This window comes from Gavialis gangeticus, unplaced genomic scaffold (genome assembly GCF_001723915.1).
Source record: "Gavialis gangeticus isolate Ggan-Ray unplaced genomic scaffold, GavGan_comp1, whole genome shotgun sequence".
Classification (NCBI taxonomy): Eukaryota; Metazoa; Chordata; order Crocodylia; family Gavialidae; genus Gavialis; species Gavialis gangeticus.
Window position 1 is genome coordinate 111,798,864 of NW_017729031.1, and position 10,980 is coordinate 111,809,843.

General features: G+C 48.4%; 1 protein-coding gene across 1 annotated transcript in view; it reads left to right on the forward strand.

The window, feature by feature from the left end:
• Nucleotides 1–10,980, forward strand: part of MRC2 (mannose receptor C type 2) — a 135,178-nt gene that overhangs the window by 98,815 nt on the left and 25,383 nt on the right. The window contains exons 10-16 of the mRNA XM_019523589.1: nucleotides 750–865; nucleotides 1,533–1,681; nucleotides 2,427–2,644; nucleotides 4,537–4,679; nucleotides 6,119–6,221; nucleotides 7,896–8,034; nucleotides 10,563–10,598. Coding sequence (XP_019379134.1) covers nucleotides 750–865; nucleotides 1,533–1,681; nucleotides 2,427–2,644; nucleotides 4,537–4,679; nucleotides 6,119–6,221; nucleotides 7,896–8,034; nucleotides 10,563–10,598 — 904 coding nt within the window. The remainder of the gene's footprint in view (nucleotides 1–749; nucleotides 866–1,532; nucleotides 1,682–2,426; nucleotides 2,645–4,536; nucleotides 4,680–6,118; nucleotides 6,222–7,895; nucleotides 8,035–10,562; nucleotides 10,599–10,980) is intronic.

The following is a 10,980-nucleotide window of genomic DNA, read 5'->3' on the forward strand; positions in this document are numbered from 1 at the left end:
CAGGTCCCTTCCGACCCTAGAAACTATGAAACTATTTGTTCTTGGGCCACCCATACCCTTTTAGCTTACGTAGCTTACCTCTGTGATGCAATCAGATCTCCTCTCGGGCTTTCCTTTGCTTTGTAAAGGAAGCCAAGCTCTCTTGGTCTCTTCTTGTGTGAGAGTTTCTTGTGCTGGTACTGTCCCAGTTTGGATTCATCTGTCTTCAGCATGGATACCCAGAATTGTGCAGTCCTATACCAGGTGACATCTCACCATGCCTTGTACAACGGCACTAATGCTTCCCTACCTTTCCTGGAGATAACACACCTGGTACACCCTGATGTGTCTCTGATGGAAACTTCTTCCTAAGGCTAGGCAGCAAATAGACTCTTGTGTCCTGAAGCTGGAAGGTTTATGTTCCATTATCCTGACTGGTGAAAATGAAGGGCTGGTTCTGATTTGTGTAAATGTTCAGTGAATGTTTTATTTTTATTTTTTTTGTGGATCTTGCTTAGTTCTGGGTTTTGTTAACATTTTTGTAGCAGTATGTTCCATGAGTCATAGATTCATAGGAAAGAACTAGAAGGGACTTCATGAGGTCAAGCCAGAATCATCCCTGGCTAAATCACCTCAACCAAGTGTCTGTCTAACTGGTCACTTATGTTTGTGTGCAAAAGGCCCAAGGGAAGCATATCTGTGTGGGTGAAGCTGTAGTTGGAGGTATCTTCAAGAATGTGTAACTATTATTACTACCTTGTGCCACCCAGGGCTGGAAATGGCACAGCCCATCCTGCTATTGGTTGGGAGAAGACCACGTAACATACAGCGAGGCTCGGAAGATGTGCTCTGACTATGGGGCCACTCTGGTCACCATCACCAACAGGTGTGTGTGCCCCAGGGATCAGCTTTATTAGCACAGCAGTTTGGGTTCACTCAAGGGGAGATTCTCAGTGCTCCATTACTGGCACTTGTCTGTCTGAGCAAAGGACAGGGAGCTGGGACTCCTTGTTCACCCTTGGGAAAAATCAGTTCCCTGCTGTATGCTATGCAGGGAATAGACTAACAAACACACTTTCTACCCATGATTGAAGGCCATTGGGGGACATAGCAGGAAGTGTATAAGGGTGTGGACAAGCCAACAGATGGCAGCAGAAGAAAAGCTGCTCTGCAGTAACTGTCCATTGTGTCCATTCTTACCCCATAGGGAGGAAGAAGTCAAATCACACAGTAACTTAGCCCTGTTTCACTGAGGGCTAAATTGCCCCAGTTAGATTTCACTTACCACAGAGTAGTAGCAGACACATGGATTGGTCAAATGTGTCAGCTGCTCCCACCTCTTTTTTAACCCAAATTAATTTGCAAATAAACACATAGTCATTTGTTTGTCCATACCCTAAGACCTCCACCTCGTGTAACAGCGGCCATCTTGAATGACACTCGGGGTTGGTCTGGGAACTCCCAGGGCTTAAAGCCAGAGTTCCTGTAGCTTGAGCTGTAACATACCTGGAGGATATTGAACAGTAAGGATGACTTGTGTTCTCCCATGTTAGGTTTGAGCAGGCGTATGTAAGCAGCCTCATCTATGTCTGGGAAAATGAGTATTTCTGGACGGCGCTGCAGGACATCAATGAGACAGGCTCTTTCCGCTGGCTGAGTGGTGATGAGGTCATGTACACCCACTGGAACCGCGACCAGCCTGGTAAGGACACAAATGCCAACTGACTGGGCTGGTAGGGTGTAGAGCAGTCCCAGAAGGCATTAGTTTCTTACCACAGGGTCCCACTGCATTCCCTCACCCCACACTAGTGGTGCTCCTGCCTCCTACAGGCCTAAGCTGCCTGCCACTCTGCAGAAGGCAGAGAGAGGGACAGTATTATGGCCAGGAACTAATGGGGAAATATGCAACAGACTAATAATGGGTCTCTCTCTGTCTCTGAGGTGGCTCCACATCTGCATGGGTATGGACCCCAAGCATCTGGGGAGCTAACTATGGCAGCACGTGGGGGGTAACTAAGAGCCAGGGTTGGAGCAGAGCTAAAGAACATCCTCACAGTCCAGTCTGTTTGTCTGTGGGGGAATCTTCCACAGTTGCCCAGCTCTGGGGCTAGCTAGCACTGAACAGTGGAACAACCTTTTCAGGGAACCATCTTTTACTGGCTGCATGGTGGGAGAAGGGGTTCCATTTTACCTCTCCAAAGAAGAGCATTGGTGTCCTTGCCTCCTGGGCCTCCAGAGAATCAAGGCCAGCAATAGATCCTTCCATCCCTAGAAGAGGGCTTTGTCCTCTCTGCATTCAGGCCCACACCCTCTGGGCTCTCAGGGATGAGTTGTGGTCACAAGGGGCCTGGAGATTGATCTGGCCCTGGCTGATGGTAGGAGATGATCATGTCCTTCTGTCATGGCTTAATCCTGATGTCTTTTCCCCACCTCTGTAAAAATTATAGGTTACAACAAAGGTGGTTGCGTTGCCTTGGCCACTGGGAGCTCCATGGGGCTGTGGGAGGTAAAGAACTGCAGCACGTTCAAGGCCAAGTACATCTGCAGGCAGAACTTGGGCACCCCAGTGAACCCCGACTTACCGGCCTCGTACCCCACACCCAGCTTCACTGGGTCCTGCCCTCAGGGATGGAGTTCAGACCCCAAGCTCCGACACTGCTACAAGGTAGGTAAGAGAGGAAGGCAGCAAGGTGCCCGTAGCCCTGCCTCACCTCCTAGCTGTCAGTCACCGACACAGAAAAGCTCTTTAGGACTATCAGGAAAGCCAGGCTGTTTGTAGAGGATGCAACAATGCTACCCAAAGCAGCAGAAGTAGCAATTGTAAGAAGCAGTAAAGAATACAAGTTGCTCTGTATCTGGTGGCTTTGTTATACGGAAGAAGACAGGACAGGCAACCCCACCTGGTTAGTGTGTCACACACATGCCCTCCCTGGGCACTCAGGGCGAGTTATGCCTTTGAGCCCCTGTTCTGCATTGGACAGGCAGGGATACAGAGTCATGGCAGTCTGGGGAAGGCTCTTAAAGGTTCTTGTGGACAGGACTGGCAATGGAACTCCCACAAATCAAAACAGTTACAAAATAAGCATCCTCCCATCCCCTTACCTGCTCTCCTTTCTGGTTAGTGGGTCAGGGAGGGTTGCCTTGGGCAGGTCAGTGCTGCTGTAGATGCTGGACTCCTCCAGGAAGGTAGGTGGATGCTGAGCAGGTAGTGGGGGAATGTCCCACCTGCCACAGCCTGGGTCTATAGAGTACTGATTGCAGCAGGGGCCTAAAGCCAGGGAATACTTACATCTCCATATGTGTATCTCTGTTGTTATTATGGGGGATGGAAGGAAGGGTCCCTGTGGACTCAGGGTTGGCTCTTCAGGCCTGTGCCCTATATCCAGGACTCGATGTGGTAGGGTGTGAGGTATTACAACTGGACAGGAGAGTATTTACAGCAAAAAGTATTTGGAGTGGCAGACAGGGCACTGTTAGTTCTTGGGACATTTCCAGTCCCTGGGTCTCTCCTGTACCCCCTGGTTACCACCCTCATAGATGCAGTGTGATTCTGCTGCAACTTGGCATGTTTTCCATATGACCTGAATTGCTTCAGGCTAGGAATGCTCTTAGTAGCTCAGGATACTGCTGACACCCAGAGCCTGCTTCTTCCTGGCCCTGCACTTGGTGTCTTTGCCCCTGTGAAAAGAGGGTGTGAAACTCAGCCACTGCAAACCTTTGCACCCACTGCATGTGAAAGGGGTAGTCATGCCCCTGAAGAAAGCCCTGCCCATGGAGAGTCTCACCCCTTGTTACTACTGGTGAGGGGACAGACGTCTGCTGTGGTGGGTGGGTGGGGGGCAACTTCCAAAACGGGATGTTTTCTCAGGATTTCTGCTGGGGTGGGAGGCTTCTCAGTGGCTGCAGGCCACATTCACACTGGTGGTAGCTCACCAGACAGCACTTTGGGAGACACACTTCACAGGAGACCTTCAGCTGTCAGCAATGCAGTCAAAACATCTCCTTGGAGCAGAGCTTGGGAGTGGAATCCAACGTTTTAGGGTTGTCTGCAGAAGTGCCAGGAGAGCAGGTTGCTTACAGGTGCAGTGTGGATCAAAAGCAAAGGGGGAATCCACAGATTAAGGAAGGGGAACAAATCTAGGCTTGGGCAGAGCGTAGTAGGGGTGGGTTGGGTTCTTATGCCCTCTCATCCCAGCCTGTTGCTGAAGGCCTGAACTGGGCTGAATTCTGCTGACTCCTTGTACATGCATATCACTGGGCAGCCAATTCCTCCTCCTTGCAGGGTACCATAGATACTTAAAGCAGCTTAAAAAGCAGTGGGGGCAGCTTCAGGGAGATGGTGCTGCATGGAAATTCGGATCTCGTCTACAAAGGGTGCACATGTTGCTGAGACTCCAAAGTTACTGTGAAACCCCTGGCACTGGCCCATGCCTGAAGCCAAACTCCTCAAAGGAGCTTGGAAAGGACTTTAGCACCTCTCTCTGTGTATTTGCCCCCACCCCAGGATTAGGAGTAGAGCAGAGCAGCAAGCCCTCTCCACCTTCTTTCCCTCTCCAGGTGTTTCACTTTGACAAGCTGCAAGACAAAAAGACCTGGATCATGTCTCAACTGTTTTGCCGTGAGCTTGGGGCACAGCTGCTCAGCTTGGGCAGCTATGAGGAAGAACATTTCATAGCCAACACGCTCAACAAGATTTTTGGGTAAGGACCAGTTTACAAGAAGTGTATGTATGTGTGTGCATGCATCTATACCCTGATGTATGTGTGTGTGTGTGTGAGAGTACACGTGTAGGCTTGGGCCATGTGCACTGGGTGTCTGTGACTGTGTGTGCATGAATTTGCAGCACCACATTTGTGTGTGTGTGTATGTGTGTGCGGGCATGGGGATGTATTTCTCTTTACATGCACCTTAGTATGGACAAAATGAGCTCCTATACGTGTACAGGGAGGCTGTACTCACAGTGCATCAGAGCAGACTCAATTAATTGAATCTGCTGGAGCGTGGCAATTACCACTCTCCAGCAGACTCCAGCATGACGTGTATCAGCGTCCCCACACTGAAAAATGGCAGCGAGGCATTTTAAACTAAAGCTCGTTTGATGAGCTTTAGTTCAAAGCACACCACAGCCACTTTTATGCATGGGGACATTGATATATGTGGTACTCTGAGTGCTGTTAATTAGCATGGCTCTCAGAGCTGCGCTAATTAAAGCAACCCCCCTCACGTCTATAAACATCCAATATGTCCACTTGTCTGTGTGTGGGTAAGTTCAGAGTGTCACTTGGTGGCTGCATATGTATACATAAATATAGGAAAATGAAACTTTCCAGTGAGCTGCTGTAGAGCTCCCTTTTTGGCACCCCTGCCCTTGCCTGGGCACATGCTTCTGAGCACACACCAAAGCCAGAAATGCAGCAGTCAGGCTGCTCCACAGGCATCCCTGCAGCTGCAGTCAATCACTGTGGAGACCATTTCAGAGGTGACTGCAGAAGTCCATGGGCTTGGTGCGGCAAGGTGGATGGATGGTACATACATGTCCTGGCAGCAGCAGGGATGTGGTAGAGATATACCGTCAAAGTGTCCTCATACCTTCTGCTGCTGATCAGTTAGGATTCTGTACTTTCAGGGCCATTGGTCCCATCCCATCCAGCATTCCTTATTCCCTATATTTCCTATACTTGTGTGCACACAGATGTATATTTGCTAGTGTGCCAACATGTTGGCTGGGTATGTGCATGGGCCTGAATGTTACCAAGGCATGCATGCATGAAAGCAGAAAGTGTAAGTGTATGTTTTCTTCACAGGTAGTCCTGGGATAAAACTGTGCCTTGGTCTGTATGGTGAAAATGGGGCTAATTAGTGGCTAGGAATGGACATTTGTGTGGTCCCCGCATCTGTGGCAGATGGGCAGTGACCAACATAGATATTGCAAAGCAGCTGAGACAATTTAATTTGCAAATCAATAAAGTAGCCCTGCATTCTTGCCTTCAGGGTGCTTGGTTCAAGCATAAATAAAATTGTTAATAAATGCACTTTAAACATGGCATTTATACAAACACAGATCTAGCAGGGCTTAGCTGCTAGTTAGGTAGGCTCTGTTCCCTTTTCTCTTTCTTATCATGGCATGTGCTTTCCCCAGTGAATCAGAACCAGAAATCCATGAGCAGCACTGGTTCTGGATTGGCTTGAATCGGCGGGACCCCACCAGCGACAGGAGCTGGCGATGGAGTGATGGCCTTGGGGTGAGTGCTCTGCGCTATGAGCAGCAATGGATGCTAGGTCAGTTATGATCTCCTAAGCACATGGAGGTGTCACATGCTGCAATGAGACTCATGTGACATCTCATTATGGATAGATAGACAGGAGCCACTTCACCCCAGACCAGTGTATGAATGCAGCCCAGTCAGGGAAACATCAGTAGTTCTACACCACTGGTCAGTTTTTTGGGGGCTTAACAGGAACCTTTTAAATAGCCAGGGGGAATTTTAGGAAGGCAGAAGGTGATTCTTATCCATGTGGAATGTGGCCTGGACACCTGGGGGGCAGACCTGGAGCTGATGCAACACACTTTTCTCTTTTCAGTTTAACACAGCCATGCCAGTTTATACTAGTAGAGACCCTGGCCCTCGCAGAAAGCGCTGCACCCTCTCTAATGACCACCAGTGGTCAAGGCCCTAGGAAGATGCTTTTCCCACCCCTATGTGCATTAAAGCTGATTTAGGGAGTGAGGAAGATGCTGGCCAGGCTCCAGGATTATCTCATTCTCTGTGTGTCAAAGTCCCCAAGATCTGTAACTTCCTTTGGGGTGGAAAGAAAGATAGGCAGCCAGCAGAGAGGTACTAGTGAGACTTCTGGAAGGCATCACTGGGAAACGCAAGCTGTGGACTGACACCAAAAGAGCCTGAACTCCCCTACTTCACTATGTGACAACACATGGCTTCTCTAAAAGGATGAGACACCCAGCACCCACCTAGCTCTTGTTTCAGCAGTCTCTCCACTAGAGGCCACATTCTTCTGGTCTCTCTAGCTCAAACTAGTTTCCCAAATGGAATAAATTAGAAGACTCTCTTTGCTGGTATACCTGCTGGCATAGCTGTCAGAGATGGGGGAGGAAACCTGGTGTGTATGCGTGGGGGGGGGTGCTACATCTCAAATAAAAGGGCTGAATAATTTTCTTCTGGGACCGATTCCCTGTACCCACTCCTCCTGCAAAGTGGACAGCCATGCAGTGCTAGCAGCATTTCACACTTGCATTACAAGAACCTAGATGATTATGAAAGGTGAGGAAGGTTTCCCCTTGGTAATAAAGTGAGATGGGACAATCAGGGATGCAGCAGATCATCAGTTGGGCTGGCCTTTTCTCTTGCATGCAGCACTACACAGGTGGCCAGGTGTACGTGGGAGAGCTTTGCCCTCTGCTGAAAAATCAGACTTCAGCTTCTGTCTCTCAGTCAAAATATCAGCTTGCTGTTGACAGACTAGCAGCCTGGCCTACTGCACCAGGAGACCAAGCTATAGGTGCATATACACAAGCAGTGAGGCTGCTCCAGTGTGCTGTAATTACAGCTCAAGTGGAGTCTGCTGAAGCATGGTAATTGCCACGCTCCAGCAGCCTCCAGCATTTCATGCATCAGTGTCTCTGTACTGAAAAATGGTGATGGGGGCACTCTAACTAAAGCTCTTCTGATGAGCTTTAGTTAAAGCACCCCTGCCATCATTTTAAAGTGCAGGGACACTGATACACAAGATGCTCCAGGTGCTTTAATTAGAGTGGCTCTCAGAACTGCTCTAATTAAAGTGCCCCCTTCTCCCCCCATCCCAGAACACACGTATAAACACCCTAAGAGCCTGCATGGACACCACAAGCTCTCATGGAGCAGCAGACTCTAATTCTCCCTGTCTTACTTGGCCATCAGTTTTATTACCACAACTTCGATCGCAGTAACCATGATGATGATGACATCCGTAACTGTGTGGTGTTGGACCTGGCATCCTTGCAGTGGATGCCCATGCAGTGTGAGTCTCAGCTAGATTGGATCTGCAAAGTACCCAAAGGTAAGAAGGGGAAGAACCCCCCCCAGGGAAGACAGGGTGGGTAAATCAGAAGTGGTGAGAACTTGGTAAGTTCATGGTGAGAATACAGCACCTCATCAGTGGGTCTCAGTGTACTGTTTCAGACAATGTCTGTTTCAGCCTCACAGCACCCCATCAGGTGGCATCTTCAAAACACAGCAACCAGGCTCCTCAGGGCTCCTTGTCTGGCTTCTGCCAGCAAGCTTTGACTGCATTCTCTAGCAGACATGGAACTACGTATGGGTCTTTATTAAGGCATCCCTTCCAGAGCTGATCCAGGCTTGCAGACATCTGAGGAGAAAAGGTTTTGCCTTTGGAATGCACCAGACTGAGGCAGGGTAAAAAAAAAAAAATCTGCCAGTACCATCCCTTGCATAGACAGTGTTCCCCACTGAGAAACGACCCATGTGTGACACATGAATCATGTCTCTTAGTGCATGACTAGCGGGACTACAGATCCTGTAGTAGTGTGAACAATGAAGAACTGTCCTAGGACAGAGTAGATCCCAGTTGGTGTGTGAAGAAATTTCTGGGGAAGAAAGCCCTGCCCACCACAATACTTGCCTCAAAGCACTACATTTGTACATAGATACAGGTACAGACCCTTCACATTATGCACCCCAAACACTCAACAGGGTATCAGCATACTTACAGAGGCCTCTGGAGTGGGACTATAATATTCCAGCAAATCTACTAAAGTCTGTTTGCCAAATGGTTTGGCTTATTTTTATGATAAAGCAGTTTTGTTTGAATGGAAAAATAAATAGCTATCTCCTTCTGGTCTCTGTGTGACTACGCATGGCCTGCAGACATGTTTAGATAGGCAGAGAGCCCTTTATCAAAATACTGGCTGTGCCTTACTGTAACTGTTTAAATCACTGTGACCCCACACAAGGGTTTGGAGTAGGAATAGAAGAAAAGCCTGTATCTATTTGTCTTTAGCAACTGAAAATTTCAAATTCATCAAAGGGTTTTGGATCAAATCCTTTAGGCACCTTTGAAATATGGAGGCGCTGGTTGCTCCTCAACAGATTAAAGTAAAAAACACAATGCAACTTTACCAAGCCTTTATCTTCAGTTCACATAAAGCACATATTGCATCCTTCCTAGACTAACAGCATATGGCTACAGAGTAAAGGCTGTTTTTTTTTTTTTTTTGAAGCATACATTGAACTCAAATCCAGACCCCCCCACACCTGCACTGAGGAAGCATCATGGTTGCAAAGCTAAGCTCTCACAAATTACTTTCATTTGATTTGACAAAAGTCTTCAAATACCTGAAGGACAATTTTAAAGAGGATGGAGATGGGCTTTTCTCCATGGCTGTGGATGGAGATGGGCTTTTCTCCATGCCTGTAGGAGACAGGACCAGGAACAATGGCCTCAAGCTGTGGCAGAGGACATTTAGGTTGGAGGCTTTTTGAGATTGTTCCTACAAAAGCAGCTGGAGCCTAAAACTTACCAGGGACTTGGCCCCCCAAAGGGCTGGAGCCTGGCCTTGCTAAGGGGATAAAAGGATTGCAAGTTGTAGGAGAAATATCAAAGGTATAATTCTTGTGTCCATGTTGGAATGCATCAGCACGTGGGTTGATTAGCAGAGCTGTACACATACCCACAGGCCTTCCTTCTTCTGTCTCTTAGGCTGTATTTTTATGGAAGGTTTCTGTTACCATTATAAGACATGAGAGTGGATCTCGAGTGATTTATTTATATGCATCCTCAAGTCCTTGGAGAGTAAAAAGGAGTCTCTCAGTATAGTTTCATCTCTTCAGTCTTTCAGGATGCATCTCTCTCTCTCATATTCTGGTCTTCAGAATCTGGGGGCTTCTGAAGGCACTTTGGGCAGTAACAGGAACAGAATTGCCTTTTCTAAAGGTGGCTGGAGAGACTGAAACAGAAAAGGAGCACCCAGAGCTTTGTACCCTGGGTGCCACCCCACCAGTGTGCAGAGCTCTTGTAAAAGGTTGGCCCTGGATGCCAGTGTTTTTGAATCCTAATCAGCCTCACTGCAGGGCAAGGTAGAGGCACACTGGTAGGGCAGCACTTGCTGCTGCTGCGGCTGCCCAGGCAATACTTATCCTGTAGAGCTGTGGAGAGCTTTGCTCCTTTGGGTTTTCAGTCAATACCTTTCCCTAGAACCACATTTCTGTAGGAAAATAAAAATGTTACCCTCCCCATCACTGCAGACACCTCTCCAAGTACTGACACAGCTGCAGTGCAGGTTGGCCCACCCCGCGCTGAGGAGCAGAGCTAGCTCATGTCAACAGGCTCTGGAAGGCAGGTGAGCTGTAAGAGCCAGAGGAAACTGCCATCAGCCAAGGATGCCAGGTTCAGGAGATCTTTGATTTAATTGAAACCCAGTTGGAAGTGATTCTCTCAGCTCTGAACTGGAAGGAAGAATTTCCCACCCTGCAAGATTCTGAGCCTCGGGGTCTTTAGGCCAGAAGCTGAGCCAGCCCAGGGATTTTTGCTCCCTCTCACTCACCCCCTTCTCTTCTGTGTATGAACAGGTGCTGACGTGAAGGAACCAGAGATCACCACGCAGGGTATGTTACCAGTTTGCCTCCAGCAATTTACAGACAGGGCTAAGCAGCCAAGCTCATCCACCTTTAGGTTCTTCTCAGCCTTTACAAGGAGAGCTCTGCTGTCTGCTGATTGCTGGCAGCCAGGCAGAGCATTAAAAAAAGACAGAGAGCCAAAAGTAGGATGAGGTTAGCAAATACATGTCAGCTACAGATGTGTGTTGATCCTTGTGGGGGAGCTACCCAGGCACCTTGGGCGTTTTAACATGTTACTCCTGAGGGAGAGGGTGTGGGGAGGGGGTTAATTAGAGCAGCTCTTAAAACACCTGCATTAAAATGCCTGTAGTCTTTCATGTATTCAGCATCCCACATTTCAGAATGGTAGTGGAGGTGTTTTAACTAAATC